The 23,746-nt window shown below is 32.8% G+C and overlaps 3 protein-coding genes across 3 annotated transcripts; 2 read left to right on the forward strand and 1 right to left on the reverse strand.

Moving 5' to 3' along the window:
• Positions 1 to 96: 96 nt before the first annotated feature.
• On the forward strand, positions 97 to 3,052 carry LOC128166088 (cilia- and flagella-associated protein 299-like). Its single transcript, XM_052831011.1, has 6 exons — positions 97 to 255; positions 1,554 to 1,687; positions 1,801 to 1,891; positions 2,069 to 2,211; positions 2,550 to 2,679; positions 2,839 to 3,052. Exons 1-6 carry the CDS (start codon positions 148 to 150, stop codon positions 2,935 to 2,937), a joined length of 705 nt encoding a protein of 234 aa, XP_052686971.1. The 5' UTR covers positions 97 to 147; the 3' UTR covers positions 2,938 to 3,052.
• An 808-nt stretch (positions 3,053 to 3,860) lies between these two features.
• On the reverse strand, positions 3,861 to 7,841 carry LOC128166643 (astacin-like metalloprotease toxin 2). The gene is made up of 12 exons (XM_052831933.1): positions 7,730 to 7,841; positions 7,589 to 7,601; positions 7,397 to 7,429; positions 7,201 to 7,247; positions 7,035 to 7,113; positions 6,586 to 6,724; positions 6,230 to 6,405; positions 5,776 to 6,081; positions 5,626 to 5,646; positions 5,327 to 5,467; positions 4,170 to 4,414; positions 3,861 to 3,982 (listed from the first exon to the last, which is right to left on the reverse strand). The coding sequence occupies exons 1-12, from the start codon at positions 7,787 to 7,789 to the stop codon at positions 3,899 to 3,901; spliced, it is 1,344 nt and encodes a 447-aa protein (XP_052687893.1). The 5' UTR covers positions 7,790 to 7,841; the 3' UTR covers positions 3,861 to 3,898.
• A 3,749-nt stretch (positions 7,842 to 11,590) lies between these two features.
• LOC128168074 (meprin A subunit beta-like) lies at positions 11,591 to 23,629 on the forward strand. The gene is made up of 17 exons (XM_052834168.1): positions 11,591 to 11,663; positions 12,618 to 12,756; positions 12,879 to 13,054; positions 13,155 to 13,427; positions 13,646 to 13,678; positions 13,964 to 14,101; positions 14,370 to 14,475; positions 14,777 to 14,868; positions 19,886 to 19,932; positions 20,013 to 20,091; positions 20,892 to 21,030; positions 21,500 to 21,675; positions 21,771 to 22,079; positions 22,275 to 22,295; positions 22,683 to 22,820; positions 22,954 to 23,198; positions 23,472 to 23,629. The coding sequence occupies exons 2-17, from the start codon at positions 12,653 to 12,655 to the stop codon at positions 23,553 to 23,555; spliced, it is 2,160 nt and encodes a 719-aa protein (XP_052690128.1). The 5' UTR covers positions 11,591 to 11,663; positions 12,618 to 12,652; the 3' UTR covers positions 23,556 to 23,629.
• The last annotated feature ends 117 nt before the right edge of the window (positions 23,630 to 23,746 follow it).

Genomic DNA, 23,746 nt, shown 5'->3' on the forward strand with positions numbered 1-23,746 from the left:
TTAAAACATTTAGAATAAGAATAAAAAATAATCATTAAGTTTTATAAATCTCAGATATTGGCTTTTAACAAAAGCATTGCATATCTTGTGGCGCATTACATTTTGCAGCGGAGTGATTGACATTGCGTAATAAGGCATGTAAACAACATGGAGGAAGAAGTACCCAGTGGAAGCGACAATATTGTTGCAGAGTTTGCTTCATATGAGGAGTTTCTTGACTCTCATATCAAACCGATTGATTTGTTTTATTTAGAGGTAAATTGCTGTTTTAATTTTCTTTTAGTTTATTTAACGTGTGTTAAATGCGGACAGAAAGTTTCAGCTAGAGAGGAAATTCTAGTTAAAGTAAATTTAACATCCCGGGTATTACTTTGTTATTTTAAATTTATAAGTTTGAATTTTATTAAGAATAAAATTAGGCAATAATACAATCTGTGTGTTTTTGTGCAGACGTGATCCAAATGACACTATGCACACCGAAAAGTATCTTATACCTCAGTCTGTATTAATGATGACAATAAGTATATAATATACTCTGTCCCGAGTTTTTGCTTCCCGCAATTTTTGCTTGATATTTTGATAATCATAAAATCTTTGTGCTCAAACTACGTTCATCCACTAATATGGAAAATGTCCAGATTATCTGTGTTGAAACGCCCCCTCTACTAGCTGCTTCTGGTTTCAATACACATCCAAAAATAGAAAGTCTATGGGGATTTTGCATTGCATCAGCCATTAATAAGCCTGGATGATAACGTTGAAAAGTTGTGCAAGATATCCTAAGTACTTCCAAATGGAGAAAAGATGTAAGCATTTCCTATTATAAATCTCCGTAAGAAATTTGTTTTTGTTCCTGTGAACTTTTATGAGTGAAAAATGATAATTGTTCAATTAAGATATCTTGAATAGATTCCCTTTTATCGATTTCAACTGTATTTCTTTCACAGATATAATTATTTTTGTTAAAAATCATCAAAAAGTGATGGAAGCAATAACTTAAGACAGACTATTATGGGATAGCAACTTCCACATTTGCCATGTTTACTTCCCAAACTATTACATGAGTCTTGACAAGTTTTTAAAACTCTGTTCAATCCCAGTAAAACATATTGTTTTCATTAGATTATTTATTTCTTCTTGTTAAAAGGCATAGGTTTTTCATACATTTTTAATCATTTGTTGTAAACTAATTTAGATATAAAGAAAATAAACATCAAATTTTATGTAATCTGGGAAATAGGGCAAAATCAGGGCCGAGATCAAAACAACAGTGTGTTATTCTATATATATCTGGTAGCATCATAGTTATATGAAGTTAAAAATGACCAATAAAATCACGAACTGCATGATTTTGGCAAGAATTGCCAATCTGATAATGTAAAACAAAATAAATGTACATTTGAAGATTTTCATCGATGCCCTTTCCAAGTATTATAAATGACATGTTTAAACATTGAAATCAGTTAAAATACATTATAAAAGTATAGAGTTTATATTTGTATATGTTTTTAAAACAGCTTTGGAATAAATAAACCATTTTTGTTTACATGAAGGATCAAGAACTAGCCAGACAAGTGATTGAGCTTGGATATAAAGGAAGTGGTGGAGAAGTGTTAAGAAGAGAAGAATTTGAAGCCAGAAAGCAAGCAGCTGAAGCGAGTAGACTGTCAAAGAGAAGTCAACAAAAGTATGATATGTAGATTTTTTCACAGTTCAGATTTTTGGTTGTTTTTATTTGTTTTATTCTTTCCATTTAATAATACATGTATAAACAAATATAAATTACTATTATTTCTGTAGGACTTTGGCAAGTTCTGGAAAAGATATTAAAGATCCATTTCTCAAAGCACTTGCTGAAAAAGAAGAAGCAAACAGAAGTGGAAAAATGACAGTAAGAGACAATTGAATATGACTTGTTTATCAGTGCGACTTCATTACTAGCTATATCCTTAAATCTACTTTTCTATTTGACATTACAAGGATATAGTTAATATACACTACATATTATTTTTTTTTAAAGAGAGAAAAAATAGCACAATTTATTGATTATTATTGTTTTAAATTATAGAGCGTTATATTCATCAGAGACTTCAATGCAAGGGGACAAGAAATCTCTGGATACATAGATTATGCTCATAGATTAAAGACAGAGGACTTTGAGCCATATTTTGCAGAGAAAAAGAAGCTTTTACCCAGACCGTCAGATTTAAGGTCAGTTCCATAGATATTGATATGTATATATCGTTCACAGCTTTATGGTTTATTTAAGATTGGAGTGTTAATAACGGTACAAATTTCCGCATTTATTTTCATTTGTACATGTATTACCTGTATTTGTAATGGTCAAAATTTAAACAGAGTGAGATTTGTAGAACTTTACGTTATGGGATAAATAAAACTAAATATGTGAAAAAGAGAGTTTTGTAAATATAAACCTGTGAACTTAGTAAAAAATTAAAGGTATTTTAAAATAATATTTTTAAGTCACATGAGTCACTCAATTTTTTTTATTTGTTTCATTTTGATAACCTGTAAATTTATGTTTGTAGTTTCTATAATTGGGAAACCCAGACTTCCACTTCAAATCCTTCTCCAAATTACCTGGTGATGGCACAGAATGCCACAGGTCTCATCTTCAAAAACAAAAGGGATAGAAAACAACTGATTGTTGATCCAAAGGTAATGTATTACTGGAATATACCATCAGCTAAAAAAACGAAACACTTCATAGCTTCTCTTTACATTATATAATTTTTTAATATCAAGTTTCATATATTACAATGTGGTGAAGAGCTGCATGAAAATCTATATAAGAGGCACATGTTTGGTTTTTTTCAGGCCCCAAACCCTGGAGATAATTCTTACCGCTATGTGATAGAGACTCCTAAGTATGTACAAGTTGTTATATATGATCACATCACCAGAAGAAAAACATAAATAAACTCTCCTGTGATATTGCTGTATTTTGATGTATCATGTTATTCCGTTTTGTTATACACATTTTGTATGTATATATGATTCAATACAATAAAAATAAACCACAATTATTTTACTTAATAATCAGAGTTGTTATAATTTTGTTTACAAATTAATTTATTTGTCTTTAGGAATAAGAAAGTCAACAAAATGCCTAGATATTTACTGACATCGTTATGTTTTTTTTAAATACATTAATACCAGAAATCGGAATGCAGTATATACAAAACACTTGAAAAATGCTGCTAGAATCCTTTGCTTCATTGTTGTAAATAAAAAAATTTAAAAAAATTACAGTATTTCTGTGAAGTTGATATGCAAGATATATTGCTCGACATCGAACATTTCTAATAGATATGAAAGATTCTAAAAACATTTGTATCTTTTCTAAGACAAAATCAATCAAAAATAGTTTAGATAAAGCTACATTACGACAAAATTATCTCATAATTAAAAGAGGTCAATGCTGTTAAAATTGTTTCGTTATTAAAAGAAAATATATCTTTATAATGACAATTAACTTGTACTTACAATCTATTTTTTTGTAAATACGCAAAAGCAATGCTGTTACATCAAACAAATATGCATGGCATTTCTCCCAACAGCGAATCTATCACTCGAAAAATTTTCATCAGGTTGTCGTTGAATGAAGTCCATTTTCAAATACTAATCTGTCAATTTTTTTTTTTCGATTTTCATTGTAAATAATTGAAATTTTTAAGTACAATTAACTATGTAATCAAAGACAAGGGGCACTTGAGACATGAAACTGTATTTCTGCAGATTTAAGACTGCTAAACAGATTTCCAGTCCCACTGAGTCGGTGCATTATGGATTTTTAAAAAAAGTAAATCAATGAATTTAACTAATCAAATAATGCAAACTGTAATGTACAAAAACCTTTATTGTTTAATTAATTAGTTTAACAATGGCCAGGTGTTAAAGAAAGGTCATCAATGCCAATGTCACTCTTAGAACCATGTCCTGTGTGTCCTTCCACCACGATCTGCAAAATATACAATAAACACCTCAGTAAAAAAAAAAAATAGAAGTCTTATTTTGGTGGTTCTTGTGCTTTGGAAAGTAGCGAGCATTGCAGAAAAAGATAATTAAACTGCGTTATCGCAGTTTAATTATCAAAAAACAAACAGAACAAGCAGCTAGATCACTGTGTTACGGCCATTTATACTTACGTGAAAATGATGGTGGATGCTGATCTCCATCCTCACGTGATTCCAGTGATTTCCGAGGTCCCCTCTAAATGATTTGAGGGTGTGGCTATGTCCATGCTGGAGAACTTTAAAGCTTAGGGTACCTGAGTCCGTACCGTACATGTGGTAATAAGCGCTGAAACAGTAATGGCCGCTGGACTGGAGTGGAGAGATCAGCTGTGCTGTTCTGTCGGTATGAGATGAGGCCTCCAAATACAGGTAATTACCTACAAACAAAGATTGTATCTCACGATGCCATTCATTAATAAAGATACAGTACACTCTTAATGTAGCGTTACGGTACTGTAGGAAACTCGGGTTGACAAAAGTGAAACGTACAAAAAACGGCAGTTTACAAGTATAAATCTACTGAATTTCCCGTAAAAATCCTCAACTATTCTGTATTTACACAAAGGTGATGGTACATACATACCAGGCACGTAGCATCAAGGGGGGGGGGGGCTGGTCTCCCCACTTTTTTTCTCGCAGCAACAAATTTTTTAAAATGTACATATAAAAAAATTGAATTATCATGGAGTTGGCTCCCCCACTTTTTTGGGAGTTTGTAAAAAATTGATATAAAAAGAAGGAAATGAGGAGTGAAATTGAAGTTATGTACTACGCCAGCACCCCCCCCCCCCCACCCCTTGTCAAGATTTTTTGGATGAGTCTGCCCCCCCCCCCCCCCCCACTTTCAAAAACGATGCTACGTGCCTGCATACAGTAACAAAATTGTATAAAAATACAAAGTCTAACCAAGTTTTGACCATTTTTTTCCTTTAACTTCAACTATTCTGTGGATGTGATTATTGTAAAGTTATGAAGACCATGAAATGATCTATAGCAGTTGGTGATCTTATTATCATTATTTTATAGTTCATAGTATGTATCTGTTTCTGTGTGAATCAAGGAGCACTGGTGACCCGTATGTAGGCCTTGACTGTGTAGAACTGTTATCTTCAATATATAGATCAAAGCGTGACCAAGGTATAAGGACTGAACAGAAGAGTCTCAAAATTTGGGACAAAAAAAACTTACACAACATTTCCACCTTTCAGTTTATCTTCCTCTGCAATTTGATAGGTTGCATATCTCAGCAATAGTAGCAACGAGTTACTTATACTAATAAATAAAAATACCAGTAACATCGAGTGACGTATGATCGAAATCGGGCCCTGTGTAGTGACTGGGGGTTTTCCCATGGAAACGAGTCCAATCCAATGAGTCGGACGTAGACTGAGTCCATCCACAAAGTCCGTCCTCAAAAGTACAAGTAGCCGCTGGAGAAAACACAAGAATGCTTAGGAATACCCCAGTACAAAATCATGCTTTAATAGAATACACTCTCTATCAGCACTAACTAATAAATGTATTTACAGTAGACGGTATTACTAAAAGACCTTGTTCAAAAACTATTCATCATACGATGTTTACATACCCGGATTTGAAGGAAATGTACCTAAAATTGAAATATAAATGATTCAACAGATCTTCAATTGAGTTACAAAGCTCAAATGAATGACAACAGAAGTTTTTTTTTACATTTGAATTTGAATATATAGTACTAGTATTTAAGAAAGTATTATACCAGGGGCTCCAGTGTGTTCAGTCACGTGTACATCCGGGGCCTGGGTAGGTCCCGTGTGACTTCCGGAAGGTACAGCCGTCTTACGAGGAATGCATCCGTATCGTATTTTGATCTCCTCAATGTCGATGTCACTAAGGTGCGTTCGTTGCCCAATGGTCACCCCCGGTTGGAGGACTTCTATAGTGACCCTGTCTCTGTCAATGGCGAAGGAGTGAGCCGAGTAGTGCATCACGGAGTCGTAGTCGTACGGCTCGTTCAGTAGATCCATCTCCGACTCGTCGTGCTTCAGGAAGTTGTGCTGGTGAGCTGCAAGTGCACGGGGCATCATTTCACTGCACTCGATTTAGTGATACACGTAATACAGTGTATTTGTAATATTACATTAATACGTAGCATTATCAAAATCAATGTTATTGCGGAAACTACTCAGGACTAATAGTATACAATGTTTGACCTGATTGGACATTGTCCATATGTATTCTGACGTAATTGTCCCTGTCGTATCGACTCTGCTCGTGCCAGAATCCAAGAGTATGCAGAAGTTCGTGCATTACTCTTCCCTTTGAGTAACACCCATCGGACAGAGTCAAATCCTTTTCCTTTCCTGCATATCCGATGTTTGTGTGACACCTGCATAAAGGTTGAAAAATGAAAGTTAATAAACATAATGATTATTCCATTTGCATCTTTTGATCTTTTGATATGTAGAAACTCTCTGTACTCTTGAATAGAATCGTGGTTAGAGACAATTAGACAATGGACGCGTTTATAAAAAACACATTTTTAAAAAAGACAGAACAGCTTTTATACCCTGTTCCCTCGACAAATCTGATGTATGCTGTCTGAGAGGTTCTGGGCTTGAACTGCACGCATGTTTTTCCATTTACCATTGTTTTATCTGTGATGTACTGCATAGCATCTTTGAACAATTGAACTCGTGAAGGGTGAGCTAAAAACGGAAGAAAACGCCACTCATGAGAATACTGTGCATCTCTGACAGATACATATATTTAAATTTGAACAGTGTGCGTAAAAGCTTTTGCAAATTTTGCTATAACCACCATCTTTTTTTTTAATGTGTAAATTGACTTGGTCGTAAAAATTTGAACAGTTCTAAGCCAGTTGTATTAGAGCCTTATTTTGACAGTTCTTAGTCAGAAATATTGCAGTCTAATTTAGACAGTCTTTAATAAAGACTTTTTTTTTTCTAAGCCTTAATGATGAAAAACATACATAAAAGATGATAAGCGAAGACTTACAAGTGTGGGGAGCGCCTATTTCGTAGTAGACAATTCCACTAGGCCATAAAGATCTGTGGTCACGCATGGAGTTTCTCAGCTGTGAAGAATGGGTATTGACTGTTGAAATGTTTCATTGCTTAGCTATCAAAACATCAAGAGGTTTGAAGATGAGATATCCACTTACAGTTGCGATTTCTTCTGGATCATTGTCAACATCTCCCTCAAAGAGCCCTGTACGCAAGACAAACAATTATTTCATTGCAATAATACTGATACGTTTGACTGAACTGAAAAGCAATGTATACCAAATGATGAATAATTTTACACTCATCAAGGTATATTGATCACTATTTTTTTAAGCTGAGAAATCTAAAACTTACCTGGAACTTCTTCAGGGTAGTTGGGATCATAACCTATGTATCAAAATTAAACAGAAAAAAAAAAACATTATAGAAAACACACTTTCTCATAAAAAAAAAAATCAGTTTACCAGATTTCCATTTATCAAGTTTCCTAGTTTTTGATAATATAAAACCACTTTTTAACTAGTATTGAGAGAATATCCTACTTACCGGGGACGTGACCCTGAAATATATGATAATACATTAGTTTATAAAATAAACATATTGATAACTTTGAAAGAAAAATAAATTTCACGAGAAGAGAAAAAGATACATAGATGTTTGCAAGTTTAAATTTAAATGGGCACCAACCGATTGAGGTCTAGCCCAAACAACAGAACAAAGAAATATGGAAGCTAGAAAAATCCTCATCGCTGCCAACAGTCCCAAGACGAACGATTGTTCATATATTCAATGATAAATATACATTATAGTTATAATAAGATGTATGGAAGCTCCACTATGAAAGATCGTAAGAGTAAATTCAGATCAAGGTAAGCACAAATCAAGTTAAAACCTTTTTTTAAACTACAGTCAAACTTCGCTGTCTAGAACAAATTTAAACTGTTTTAAAACTTCATGACATCAAAGTATTCAAGATATCAAAGGTTGAATTACTTTTCAGTGGTTGTCGATTACAAATCATCTCGACATATCCATTGTATTCGATATACAGTGTTCGAGATATCGAAGTTCAATTGTACATACCTATAACTGGTTATTTTTTGTAATTTTTTATTAGAAGAATACATTTTTGTCTACAAAAAAACGGAATGAAATCAAAGCTTTATTTTAAATGTGCTCTAAAAAATAACTATCTAGTGTTACCGGCCAATAGCTCATCGGTTTAGCCTACATCATAACATAAAGGTAAATATGTTTTGATTTGCCTTGTTTAGACGCCAGTGTTGAAGATCTTGCATGACTCTGTTAAACTCAAAATTCGTTTTATCAGTTTGCGTTCAAAGCCACACAAAATGTGTTTCATTCTGTTTTGTTTGTAGTTTATTTTCATAAACTAATCAAGTAGTTTTGAGTTAAAATGAAATTTCTCTATTTATGAAAATTGATCTTTATGTCGTTTTTACATGTAAATGTACCTCGATTTTGGTAGTTGATAATAAATGAACATCTCTCTACAACTGATTGCTGAGGAAGTGTTGTAATCCGTGTACTTAATATTAATAACCTGAAACATAAAAAAATTCTCTGAAAAAGGAATAGGATGCTGATTTTTTTATACAAACTATTAAAAACAAAAATGTTACCTAGAATGAAAATTAGAATAAAATATGTACAGCTTTAAGAACGAGAATCAAAATGCACTTTAAAATTTGTAAAACAAATTTGTAAAACAAACCTTTCAAAATCATCGACACATCTGAAGTACGGTGATTCCACAGTGACATGATCAGATGGAGTGGCCAGTTTACCGATGTCAGATAGGAACAGTGTCTGTACTTGTATGCCCAGTCGGAGGAGGTGGGGGCTTAACCTATATAAACCCAGTACTGCATGGCAAAACATCATTCTAGATTATTTATCTTATGATTAAATCAGTAATAATTTATTGGTTTCTATAGAATATTTAATATCAACTAACAAGGACAAAACAGCGTAAGTAAATTTATTAGTATATCTCAGATACTCCCTCTTCAGATAAACTGAAAGAAATAACATTGAATAAGCAATGATCCAACATTGGTGCAAAAATCGCCCCCGTAAATAATTTCACGATTCTGAGACCACTTCTTTGTCAAGCACAAAACTATCATTATATACTTCACTCTCTTTGTCCAGGTATAAAAAAAACATACTAAAAAGGTACATGGTTATGGGTAAATCGAAAAACAACAGAAACCCGGAAATATCAAATACTCTTTTCTAAAACATTTATCGATCTAACATCCATATAATTAAACAAATTGCAAATTAAACACTGGACATCTTAATACATCGCAATTATATTTACAATGTGATAGTTATACAGTTTCATTACAGCTATACTGGTTTCTATGCTTAAACCGTTCATACTTTCATACGTTCCAATCAGCCCATTACTATTACGACTTTAAATTACTATGCGACATTAAGGAAGTTGTGGATATTTATTATCAAACTTAATCAATTGGTTTGTTCACCCCATTTACTTTTTTTACCTTTACAATCATATACATATGTACATATGTTATTTTTCTTCATGTACCTCATGTACCATACGGCTCATGCGTCAAGTATGTGAAAGCGATTTTTATGTATTTCAACTATTACAATCAACATTATTTCTTATTTCCTAACGATACAATGGGTAAATCTGAAGTTATTCACGCATATGTTTAGTTTATTCACGGTCAAATTTAGTTCCGTAAAAGAAATTAAATAGCTTGTCTCTATTTTGTCAAAGAGAAATCATTATGCCCTTGAATCTTATTTTTCGGTGGAATTTCATTTGAAAATGCCTAAGTAGACTCAAACTCAGAGTTCAATCACTTTGTTTTCAAATTTCCAACCACTCTGCTACTCCAACCCGTATTTATATCCCAATATCCAAAAATGAAACCTTATTTCTTGATTAAACATTAATTTTTTTATTGGTAATTGTAATGCCTCTATTCTTGTTTTCAACTTACATATGTACCTGTAGCTGTCCAATAAGTTAAGAGTTTTACCTTTCTCCGTCCATAATTTCAAGAGTGGACAACTTTTATATCCATTATTTTATAGAATGGACACTTACAGGTAACAATTGTTTTTAAATTCAGAATTATTTTATCCCGTATAAAAGCAGAAAAGAACAAAGGGTTACATAAAAAAAATTTAGGACATTTAAATCAGTATCACACTCATTTGTAGATCTACGGATTTTTGCATATGTGGAATCGTCCAAAAAACGAAAAAGGTATTTATGAAATTGGAGAGGAATAAACACAAAACGTATGGCCAAGATACCCCGTCCCTCAAAAATTAAAATTGCTGAGCCTTAATATCAATATCATAAACTACATTAGTTACAATCAACGCGCTTCCATAGTTCTCAATATCTTGCTCAGGACAGTTGAATTTGGCACAATTCTGCAATACCTGCAGAAGTATGCAGTTGTTCATATTGGGCTTGGTGATAACCCTGGTCGATGCCAGACCCCAGCCAGTAAGTGTAAGACTGTTGTTGCGCTTTAGGCTTTTGAAAATTCTTAGTTTCACACCTCTTATTTGATTTTTGGATTGTTTCCTTAAGAAAAGAAATCCCCACAGGACTGTAAGACTGAACTTTTCAAAAAGTTAAAATACGAAGATGAGCAAAAATGATTAAATCATGGATTATAGAATATTAGGAAAATCTTGATGATGACCAAGACATTTTTGATGCCAAAATTTTTGAATTATTATTGGGTAAAAGTAACAAAAATTTGACTTTATATCATTTTTTTTTCAAGGAAGTTCCAGTTGGTAAGACCCTAACCGTTTTTTTTTTTTTGTGTAAAAAATATATATTTTCAAAATTAGATTATTATTTGAATTTCAATTTAAATGGACCAACTTTTTTGTTGTTTTATTTCAAGGGTTTGATCCCGATTATCCCGAAGAAAACCCGGGTAAGAACACTTAAAGCACCATGTAATTTTTTATATGCATCAAATATTGTTGATATAGCATACTTTTATTTAATACATCCTTTTCCCCCTTAAAAACTAAATAAAGGCTGCGTATATTACCCGCGCAAAATTACATGTAACTTTCTTTATTGAGAAAGAATTACTATTGAAACATTTTATCAAGAGTACGAAGCAATTACTTTTTACATTTTTTAAATTCATGTGGAATTGAATGAATTCATTTTGAATAGTTGTTGATCGTTACTTTGCTATTTCAGGTTTGTTTGAAGGGGACATCGAATTGAATCCCGAACAAGAATCCAACGTATGATATAAAATATTCTGAATCAATTTGCCAAATAAGGTCGTATATTGAAGTTAATATATCAACTTTTAAATGTTTAAATTCTCTAATATAATGAACAATTTTAGTTCTGCTATCAATAATTCAATGTGATATTATTATCAGGATCTGATATAACTATTTATGAAAATGGAAACCTTTACAAGTAGAGAGATTGATAATTTATTATATATCTTTTAACATTGTTGTTCTATTTATAAATGTTTATAGCTAAGAAATGCAATTGGTGACACAAGGTACTTGTGGCCACATGGTGTGGTGCATTGGACAATAGATTCCCACCACGCAGGTAAATATATAGATAAGTATATGCACAAATGTACACTCAAAAGAGAAATGAATAGACATACCAATTTGCATCTTCGCTAGCCAACTCTGAGTGGATCGTAAAACCCTTGGCCAGCGAAAATGACCAATTTGACATTTATCTATACTTGCACACGATTACAAGGTGTCGATGTATAGTGAACACATAAATGCACATATAAACACTACAATCACGTACAAGAGTCGTTTAAGAGATATGCACAAGTCAGTTCATACCGAATATGCCCCCTTCCCTTCCTCCTCCCCCCCCCCCCCCCGTTTTCAGTACCTCACTACGTGTGTGACACAAGGAGAATGTGTAGCGGCCTGGCATTCTAGTTCCAGAGAAATTAAGTCGATTGTAATAGATTCTGTGGCTAGGATTCATGCATCATAAGTATCCTACACAAATAGTCCTACAAAAAGTGCTCGATTGATGAAAGATCCATGAATTTAGGATCATCCTAAGATATTGGCTTTGTTTTGTGTTTAGAAATTTTGTGTCGTATATGCTGTTGCGTTGTCTCCCTGTGGTGTTAAACCAGGCCCATTGTTGCTTACTTCACTGATGCAGATTGCATCTTGTGTGATACCGGTATTTCTGTACCTTCAGTAAACTTTAACGATAAGTCGTGAATGATTTCTTCAACTTTTCAGTTGGACCTCTAATTATGTCTTTTTTCATCTCACAGCTAAGTAAACGTTTATAGCAGAAATAAAGCTTTGACCAGTCTTGTTAGCAAACATTCTTTAAAGAAATCTCGAATAATTAATGACAAATTGGGTAAGAAATGAAGGAATGATTTTGCAATCCTTGTAAAGGACACTGAGCAAGAAATGATGGACAAGGTCACTTTCAATCTGTTATTACATAACTGGAATTTAAGCTATGAACATTCTTGATACTATGATACACATTAATTATTGGACATTTCAGCTATTCCTTCTCACGTGCAATTATTCAAAGATGCTATGCAGGAAATCATGGACAAAACCATGGTTAACGGCAAAAAATGCATCGATTTCCAGCCAAGAACAAGTCAAGCTGCTTATATCCAGTTCAGCTATGGTTCTGGGTATGTGATTTTAGAAATGCATAATGTCATTTAATTATCAACTAAACCATCCCTGGTTCTAACGTAATAGAGACGGACTAAGGACCATCCCATAAACAGATGCACATCACTTTCGCTTATAGCTGCCATACACCCGTTGGTTACCACGGGCGACGGTCTGACGTCACACTTGGTAATGGTTGCCTGAGGAAGGGAACTGTGATGCACGAAGTTCTACACGCTCTTGGTTTCTGGCACGAACAAAGCAGAGCGGATAGAGACAACTACGTTAAAATCCATTTTGAAAATATTCAAAGCAGTAAGAGGAATAACACGACATGAATTTTGGGGTATTGTTTGCAGTAGTTTTCCATAAAATGATTTTATCAAGTATTAAATTACTAATGTTTTATCTTAAGGTCACTCTAGAAACTTCGATAAATACCAAGTAGGACCCCGACTGGATATGCTGAATGAACCATATGACTATGGGTCAGTTATGCACTACAGTGCATATGCTTTCGCCATCGACAGAAGAAAGGTTACCATCGAGACCCTGCAGCCAGGCGTGACCATTGGACAGCGTGTTCGATTGAGTGAAATTGACGCTAAAGAGATCCAGATCCGTTATGGATGCATACCCCGACCTGGTTCCGTACAGACAAATTCCCCACACCAGACAACTGCACCACGTGTGTTTTAATGACATCATTAATTCTAAAAAAAAATACTACCGAAAAGTAAAATAACAGTTTAAGTATATAATCATTATGATATAAAAGCTTTAGGGAAAATCATCTTGTATAAAAAATGCATTGAACAAGCATTATGAATCAGTGATTCATTCAGTTTTGAATAGAATGCATGATGCATTTTATTGTCATGTTGATCTTTTTATTTCCTACAATAGAACCCGTCCATTCTACATCCCCGACTAACCAAGGTAAGTAATCTGTTAACATGAACTTTTGAAGTTATCTGATATTATTACGGATATAGAAATAGTAATTGTTAATTTTTCGTTATTTTAATTTTTGAATATCATATACACTTGAAATTTTGATAACATTATGATTAAACATTATCTTACATAATGACGTTATAAAGACGATTTCAATAAAGAATAGATTACGTACGAAAACCAAGAAAATCTTGTAATGCTATACGTATGTATAAGGCTGTGGAAAACAATTAAATGAAATGGGTATTTTGTTGGACTTGGTATTAGCCTCAGTTTGTACATTCGATCATGGTCTGTGTGGCTGGACGCAGTCAACGACAGACGACTTGAACTGGACAGACGGTCATGGTCGAACACCCAGTGGTAACACCGGGCCATCCGCTGACCACTACGGAAGCACAAGTGGTAAAAGTTTGCAGCATTTCTTATAAGACCCAAACACTATGGGGTTTTTTTTTTTTGGGGGGGGGGGGGTCATGTTAAGTTTCAAGAATCGAAATATGTTTTTATGTCATTATTTGCTTAGATGTGCGATAAGAACGCGTAAACTACTTAATCAACATCGTTAGAAACCCTCTCCTCCTTGGTTAAGGATTAATCAATGGATCATCAACATTTACATTTTACTCATCAATGTATGTAAGCTACACTTGCATGTGATTTCTACTTGAAGGTCACTATCTATACCTCGAGGCGTCCAGTCACTACCAGAAGACGGCCAAGCTAGACTCCCCTGTGTACCCTGGCGGGCAATACTGTCTCAGCGCCTACTTCCACATGTATGGCCAACAAACAGGATACCTGGCATTTAATATCATTCAAGCTGGACATAAGTATACTTTGAAAAAGTATGTAGGAAACCATGGCAACAGATGGCTTCATATGAGACTGAGCATCAATAGCCATGCACCTACCTTCCAGGTACAATCTCTCTCTCTCTCTCTCTCTCTCTCTCTCTCTCTCTCTCTCTCTCTCTCTCTCTCTCTGTGATACAAACAATTGTTTGAAGAATCAAAATGTTAATGCAGTTATATGCTTTATATGTTTTCAAATTTCACAGTTTGTGTTTTACTATTGTAGTTTGAAATGGAGGGTCATACAGGTAGTGGTTATCATAGTGATATTGCCATCGACGACCTATCAGTCACACACGGGCATTGTTAATTGCAGCGGTATATATTCTTCATAAAAAATAAATATGTTTTTCCAGTCAAATTCAGGTCATAATTTATCAGTAATTAAATCCCATAATCTTAAAATATAACTTTGATTTGATATATTGTTATAATGTCAAGCTGCTTTATATATATATATATATATATATATATATATATATATATATATATATATATATATATATATATATATATATATATATTGCAGTAGTGTTCCCCGTCAGTTAAGCTATATTTTAATTTTAAAAAATGATGTACAATACTTTATTTACAAAACAAACTTGACAAAAAAGGGTATCGCGTAAATTTTGTTAACTAATATTTCTGAGGTGTGTTTTGTTTACAATCGATGCATATTATGCATATAAACCTTTTCATGCGGGGGAAGAGACAAAACGGTTCCTTTTTCTAAACATGTCCATGATGCTTTTGTTGGTTTTTGTTTTTTGTGGGTTTTTTTTGGGGGGGGGGGGGGGGGAGGGATGTTCGGTGTAAATAATCAAAAGTCTTCTAATTCCTCGGAAAATTGGTGTGAATGTTAGTTATTTGATACTGTAATGGCCATAAAATTGGACCATGAAGCTTTCATTGCCGTTCACAAGAACTTCACATTTCTTATCATATTTTCAACCTAGTATTTGACCGTACACCATACGTTGTATTGACCGACCAGAGCCGGTATTAGATCTAAATCCAAAACAATCGGGGTAAATAAAGCAAGTTCATGTTTAATAAAAATGTCTGCTCATTTAAATTATATAAAAATTGACCAGGCAAATTGAAACAGTATTACCTCTATATATAAAAGTTTTCCCCAGCAAAACGTATCATAATAATGCTTTCTGTAATTTGTACCATTATAATAAATAAGAATAAAACAAAACGTGAAATTATACCAGAAGAAAAATAACTGTTACATGTATATATATATATATATATATATATATATATATATATATATATATATATATATATATATATATATATATATATATATATATATATATATATATATATATAAAATAATCAAATCATATGCATGTATGTCATATATCATCTAATTTTATATATCTGTATAGAGCTACGTTAATGTAACTTTTAGATTTTAATAAGAGTCTTAAGATTATTTTCCCTTAAAGCTATGAATGAAAGGCGTTAATAAATTACATATTCTCCTCTCTCTTTTAAGTGTTATTTTAACGACAAATCATGACAAGAAATAACGAAAATGCATATTTATCTAAATGATCCACGAAGAATATACATGTTATGTATGAACTCTCTACAACAAATGGAACAATATGTAAGAGTTCTTAGATATGTCAGACGGGGTTACATGTTACCACTGATAAGCAGAGTATCGACAATGTCCTATTCCAAATCTCTAAAACCACAGTAATCTTACTGCGCCGTTATCGGTGGTGAATACGTTTCTATCAAAATAAAATCTAGCAAAACATAGCTGAGAAGCTGTTTTAAAAGTATAATTAATTTACATATAAGACCAGATCTTATATGTTAATTAATTATACTTTTAATTAATTTACATATAAGACCAGATCTTATATGTAAATTAATTAAAAGTATAATTAATTTACATATAAGAACTGGTCTTGTAAAGCATATCGTAGAGGAGGGGTTTTACAAATGTAGAATTAATTAGATTGATAAGTATTTTAGCAACAGACAAGTGAACTATTTGGGTTTATATTTTATATTGTTCTACAAAAACATCTATGGAAGAGAGTTTAGCTGCTGACCTGAGGCTCTTCAGGAAAATTCATGTTGACAAATTTCAATTAACTGTAATCATTTAAAAATATGTGCCTTAAAATAGCACGCTGATAATTAATATAAAACCCCTTTTTTTCTCTAGAAGCATGTGAAGATGTTAAACGCCAAAAATATTAAGTAGTAAACTATCTGCTAGAAAGTTAAGAAAATTGATCTACAATTTTGCACGTTTTGTGTGGTAAATTGTTGCAAGTTTTCTGTATAAACACAACTGAAGCTCTTGTCAACCCAGATATTCTTGTAAAGGTTCAGAACTGCAGCTAAACAAAACTTTTAACAAAATTCCTATTTTAAAAAAGATAAAGATAAAATAAGATTAAAATTAATTATTAGAGAAATTAAACAATATACTTACTGGCATATCTGTATTCAAAGTTATGGTAATTGCTATGTTTGTAAGTTCTAAAACAATACAACAGAAGCAATATGTAGAGGGGTATTTTGGAATCAATGATGATGCCTCTATACATTTTATATAATACCATGTCAGGTGCTTTTTTTTAGTTTGTAGACCCTTCCTTTGAATCCGAACAATCGTAATTAATTCTAATACCGTGCAACATTTTGAAATTAATTTAAAAGTATTCTTATCATAACAATAGATAAATAAACACTTTAGTTTGGAGTGTACTTTCCAGTTTTCTTCGTTGTCTTTGAAAATACGACAATATATATTGTTAACAATCATACTACATATATAAACACTGCCATAAATTGAAAAGGAGCTAGCATTTTGAGAATATTTATATTAACTGATACAGTCATATAATAATTTCTCCTACTTGTTTTTTAAACTCCATCCTTTATGACCATTTTCCCGAACTGTGTTTTAACAAAATGCACACTAATACTTCAGAGAGAATTCAATGCAGAGTATTTGTCATAAGATGTGTTCATTATAAAGGATATGATTATACACATTACGTATATCGTTGTTGTTTTAATTATACTCTTGGGACACATACACTAAAGGGTAACCCGTCCAAAGAAACTCGTGATTCCATGTGTAATATCTCTGTGATAAATATATGGTTTCGTAAACATTCTGTAATGGGTTCTTAAGTTCATGACTCTAAAGGTACATGTTCAATTTGGTTATTTGTATGGAACCGCCGACGGAACATATTTACAATTTACTTACTTCAACAATATCAACATGATGTTCCCTATGCAACCACATCTAATATATAATAAAGTATTACAAAGCCCTGCTAAACAATACTAGAATATCTTATTTTTAAAAATTACAAACTTCGACATTGTTTTGTCCATATTTTCATCTGAATCTCTCTTCCGATATCCAAATAAGGTAAGTAAAAGCACATTACCGATTCAGCTACCAGTGTGTTAAAATTGCATGGAAAGAACAACGTCCTCTTAGATAGATTGAATGTTGATAGGACCATTGGGAAGCATTGACATTATTTAGGCATTTGAAAAAAATGTTGCCATTATGATTAATGTTGAATAATGCATTCCACGGCATTTTAAACATTTTAAAGAACTCGTATATTAATACACTGACAGACTGGTTTAAACTAGTAAATTCGTGATTTCTTTTTGTCAGTACTTGTTTGAACTCAACCAAATTTACTTTGATAAATGATAGAACACCCCCCCCCCCCGAAAAATCAGCCGACTTACCTACCAACAGGCGTTAATATCGTCAAAACGCAACTAGACATCCAACAAGATAGCGTAAAACATTATTTTAGCCACAATTGGACGCTCAGCATTAGAGTGAATCTTTAGACACGTGAATCAGACCATCAGAGTGTCTAAAATACTACATCATTAAACTGTTATTCTTTACCCTTTCAATTATAGATGTGTTTTTATTCATATCTACTCTGAAACAACCGGAATTGTACACTCATAATGAATGTTGGAGACCCATAATGAGTCTTCCGTAAAAGGACTCAGAATATACTTGAACACAAGAATTCTTCAAAAACAAATCCAAATTGAATCATGATTACAAAAGATTGGCCCTAAAATCCTTTTTGTCATAAAATATTCAAGAACCAGAACATTCATGCTATTTTGCATTTAAAAGCAAGCGTATTGTAAAGTGAGTCTCATAATATGAAATTGATGTCTGTCCTGATTATAGAATTTAGTGTCATGTTGTAAATTTTGAATTTACCGGGTAGCAGCGAATACAAAATTTACAAATGTTGTAAATTTTGTATTAACTGCCACACGGTAACTTCATTTAAATTTACAACATGACATTAGAATTAAATGGAATAGTACTTGGCATCAATGGTTAAGCTAAATCCTTGCCCGTGTCTGAAAGGCGCATAATGCTGGTGCTTATTCCGGGTTTCCAGTCCATCGCAGGTTAATTCCCAGCGTACGTCGGTAACCAATTTCAGGTAGTTGGACTGAGACAATGTAGATAAAGTGCCTTGTTTAAGTACACAACACACAACATTGAATGACCACAGCGGGGTTTGAACCAGCGATCTTTCGGGTAATGGCCTTATGCCTATGACCACTGAGCCATGTGCTCCACTTGGCATCATTGGAATCTAATTCGAACCCATACCCTAAAGCTGATTCTTCTGTCTAATACTCAGAACGTTATTCCAAACATAGTGGTTCCGGTGTTCCATATTATGTGGTAAATTAGTCTTCTTCGACCTGTTTGATACTATTAGGTCTCAGTACACACCAAGATGAAGTTGTGGCTAATAGGACTCTTCATAGCACTGGCCTCTGCCAGGCCAAAACAGGCTAGTACAATATGCATTTTAAAATTATTTAAAAAAATTATTATGATACGAAAAATCAAACACCTGCGGAAAATTTCTTATTTTTGTTAACTTACGCGTAATTTTCAGACTAATTCTTTTTAAAGTTTGAAAAGCAATGCAAGTTTATATTCAAATATTTTTTTTTAAATCAATATTCTTAATTTTATAGGAGGTCCCAGAGGGTAAGCTTTAATTCATTATATGTCTTTTTATTTCAATAAATCATTGACTGATGCAATCAAAAGTTTGTGTAACGGAACAAGTAAACTTTTTTTCAATATTCGATAGCTGAATCTTTTTTTCTTTACTCTTAGGATTTGATCCCGCATATCCCGAGGAAAATCCTGGTAATTTTAATTTTTCAGAATCAATTTTGATACACTAAAATCAGTGTTTAATTTAAGAAAAAAGATAACAAAAGTGATAAAAATGGCTGAAAATAATATCCATTTTGCTTTTAGGCATGTTTGAAGGTGATATGGAACTGCAACCTGAACAAGAATCCAACGTATGTTACTAAATTTAATTTTTTTTTAACAACAATATTGTTTGTGTTCGATTCATAGTGGAATAACCATTATCTTGCAGCTCAGAAATGCTATAGGAGATACTCGCTATTTGTGGCCACATGGTGTGGTTCACTGGACTATTGATAGTCACCATTCAGGTAGGTATTGGTCTTATCTTTAAGGTCAGATGCGACCTATCGTCCATTATTTTTCAATTCTTTTTTCTCTGCAATATGAAGATTTCCATACTGCAATTTCAAAATTATATTTTTATGCTATATGATATTTTTTTTCGATTTGAAAACATAGTTTCGATTGAAATATACTATATAGTATGACTTTATTGATAAACATTCAATTGCATTTTGCATGCTATTTAAAGAAAAATTCAAAATATTAAAACCCCAAAATAGCATGGTAATGCACGCCAAATGTTTGGGCATTAACAGGCATAAATGAAAATGAAGGAGAAATAATTCATCAAGGAAAATTATCTAAATCTGAAGAACGTCGCGTGTGTCCTTAAGTGATAAGTAATGGCATTCGCCTTAATGTTGTATTGAGTGCCCTTATTGTTGATTATTTATATGAGTATGCATGATGTTGTCTAAACACACGTCGTGTACTTTTCATATTAAAAATTGAAATAAATTTTTTGTATGATCTGCTCATAACAAAACGAATTTTGAAAATATCCATACAATATTTTTTTATTCTCAAATTAATTGTTTTTAAATGAATTTTGATTTCAACAGGTTTAAAACAAGTACAAATTTCAGATGTCTCTAGGCTATTATCTTTTATTTCAAAACAAATATTGATAAAAATACATTGTAACACTTGTACATTATTTTTTTAATTTAAGACATGAAGTGTCCAGTTTTCATTCTATACAACTAATAGAACAACATTAAATGTCGGATTTTGTTTAATTAATTCCGTTGGTTTAATATTTCAGCTATTCCTTCTCATGTGCAATTATTCAAAGATGCTATGCAGGAAATCATGGACAAAACCATGGTTAACGGCAAGAAATGCATCGATTTCCAGCCAAGAACAAGTCAAGCTGCTTATATCCAGTTCAGCTATGGATCTGGGTATGACGTCTTCTTGTTATAATTAATATCATGAAAATATTTTATTGTTGTAAGAAAGTGTTTTAGTTATCTGTTAATTTTTTTCACAATTTAATTCAAATTTTGTTACTTTTCTTTTAAAAATTATGTTAGATAATAAAATTAACTAATTGGGTAATATCGATCTTGAATTTATGATTGGCGAGGGGTTGGGGTTTAATTTCGTCTTATTTATTCAGATGGTTAGCTTTCTTTGAAGTGGAATTCAATCCAATATCCATGTTCTATTTTTTTAACTATAAATGCTATTAAATTGAATTTGTAAGCAAGTGTGGCTATTCATATAGGTTTCTTGTTTAGTTTTGTTGCCTTTTAGTCCAGATACATGTTGTTTCTGCCTGTTAATTAGGAATATCTTAAAAAACGTGTTTGAAAATAAAATGGTCAAGCTTACAGTATAAAATTGTTAACAGAAAATTTATAATTTTAGCTGTCATACACCCGTTGGTTACCACGGGCGACGCTCTGACGTCACACTGGGTAATGGTTGCCTGAGGAAGGGAACTGTGATGCACGAAGTTCTACACGCCCTTGGTTTCTGGCACGAACAAAGCAGAGCGGATAGAGACAACTACGTTAAAATCCATTTTGAAAATATTCAAAGCAGTAAGAGGAATAGGATGACAGTTACTTGTGCACTTTTTGCAATAGTTTCTCATAAAAGGATTTTACCAAATATTAAATTATTGTTTTATCTGAAGGTCACTCTAGAAACTTCGATAAATACCAAGTAGGACCCCAAATGGATATGTTGAACGAGCCATATGACTATGGGTCAGTTATGCACTACAGTGCATATGCTTTCGCCATCGACAGAAGGAAGGTTACCATCGAGACACTGCAGCCAGGCGTTACTATTGGACAGCGTGTTCGACTGAGTGAAATTGACGCTAAAGAAATCCAGATCCGTTACGGATGTATTCCGAGACCTGGATCTCCACCAGGAGGCGCAGTTACAGGAGCTACTTCCGCTCCTCAAGTTACGGTGCATCATCAGACAGCAACTCCACGTAAATACAGATTATTGAAACTTCTTAAAAACTCTATTTGATGAAATATTTAAACGCATCTATTCTTAGCCATGCAGTGGTGTAAAGGTAACATTGGTTAATGAAATGATCGTTATGTCGTTCAAAATCATATTTATTTTTCGAAATATTTTAGGTGAAATAGACATAAACATGTTTAAACTTTTTATATTCCAGACACTTTCCCATCTAACTCAGGTAAGATATACCAGTGTAACGTATTTTATCAATATTATCTAGTTTTTTAATTTTAATTCTTAATGGGTGTGTCTTTTACATTCATCAATGTAATTCTAATAAAAGATTAAGGTACAAGGAAAAAAACAAAGTTAATCTGAAAACAAGTTCTTTTTATTTCCTTTGTAAATTGTGAAATAAAATTTTTTAAAAATGTTTAGTAAATAAATAAATCCAACTATAATCTTAAGGGGTAGCTTCTTGCCGTATAGTGAAATCCTTTGAACTCCAATCAATTTAGAATCAATAGTTATTAAATAAAAACATTTCAAATGTTTTGTTCCGTATCTAGAACATAATTGAGAAGTTACAACCGCCTTTAATAATTTTTGAGTTTGTTGACAATAGCTGCAACATGCACCTTTGACAGCGGACTCTGTGGCTGGACACAGTCTAAGACAGATGATCTGGACTGGACGGATGGACATGGCCGCACCCCCAGTGGTAACACCGGACCATCCACCGACCACTTAGGAAGCACATCTGGTAATGATATCTGAGACTTGGTCTAAAATCCAAACTTGTTCTTTAATGATTTTACATAATGGTAGAGTTGTGCACTTTGAAATTTATGCGTCCTTTTATTTCATAAGTCAAAGGATTTATTATCGTCTTTCAGGACATTACTTATATCTGGAGGCTTCAAGGCACTATCAAAAGACAGCTAAACTAGATTCCCCCTCATACCCTGCCGGTCAATACTGCTTCAGTGCCTACTTCCACATGTATGGACAGCAGACAGGATACCTTTCATTCAAACTTATCCAGCATGGTCATCCTTACACCATTAAAAGATACACTGGTGACCATGGAAACAGATGGCTTCATCTGAGACTTAGCATCAACATACATGCTACCTTTCAGGTATCCTAATTTTAATTAAAGCTGTTCAATTTTTGTTAAACTTTTATCATATTAAGGATGAATAAGAGTTTACATTCAGCTTGAAAGAAGTTCAGTAGGAGTATTTTTTTGAATTTCTTCCTTAAAGTTATTATGCTAGTAATTTTAGTCGCTTTGAGATAAACAACTTTACAAGCATTTATAATATGTATTTATAATGTGTTCATCGTAAATTGCTATTCTTATAAATATTTATATTATTAGTTAATGAGCATTGTTTTTGTAATCTTATAGTTTGAGATTGAAGGTCATACCGGAAGTGGTTTCCATAGTGACATCGCCATTGATGACCTCTCTATTACTCCTGGCCACTGTTAGATTTATTAACAAGTTGAATACTAGTATTGTATTTATTTCTTCTTTTTTGGTTGAATAAAGCGTTTTACTCATAATTTAAAGCATTTTTATTCGTCTTTTAGAGATTGAAAAACCATAATTGATTTTAAAAAAGGTTTTTGAGTTTGGTGAAAATGAACAGAATATACAAATAAAAAAAGTTTTCATGGTAA

Source organism: Crassostrea angulata, chromosome 10 (genome assembly GCF_025612915.1).
Source record: "Crassostrea angulata isolate pt1a10 chromosome 10, ASM2561291v2, whole genome shotgun sequence".
Lineage (NCBI taxonomy): Eukaryota > Metazoa > Mollusca > Bivalvia > Ostreida > Ostreidae > Magallana > Magallana angulata.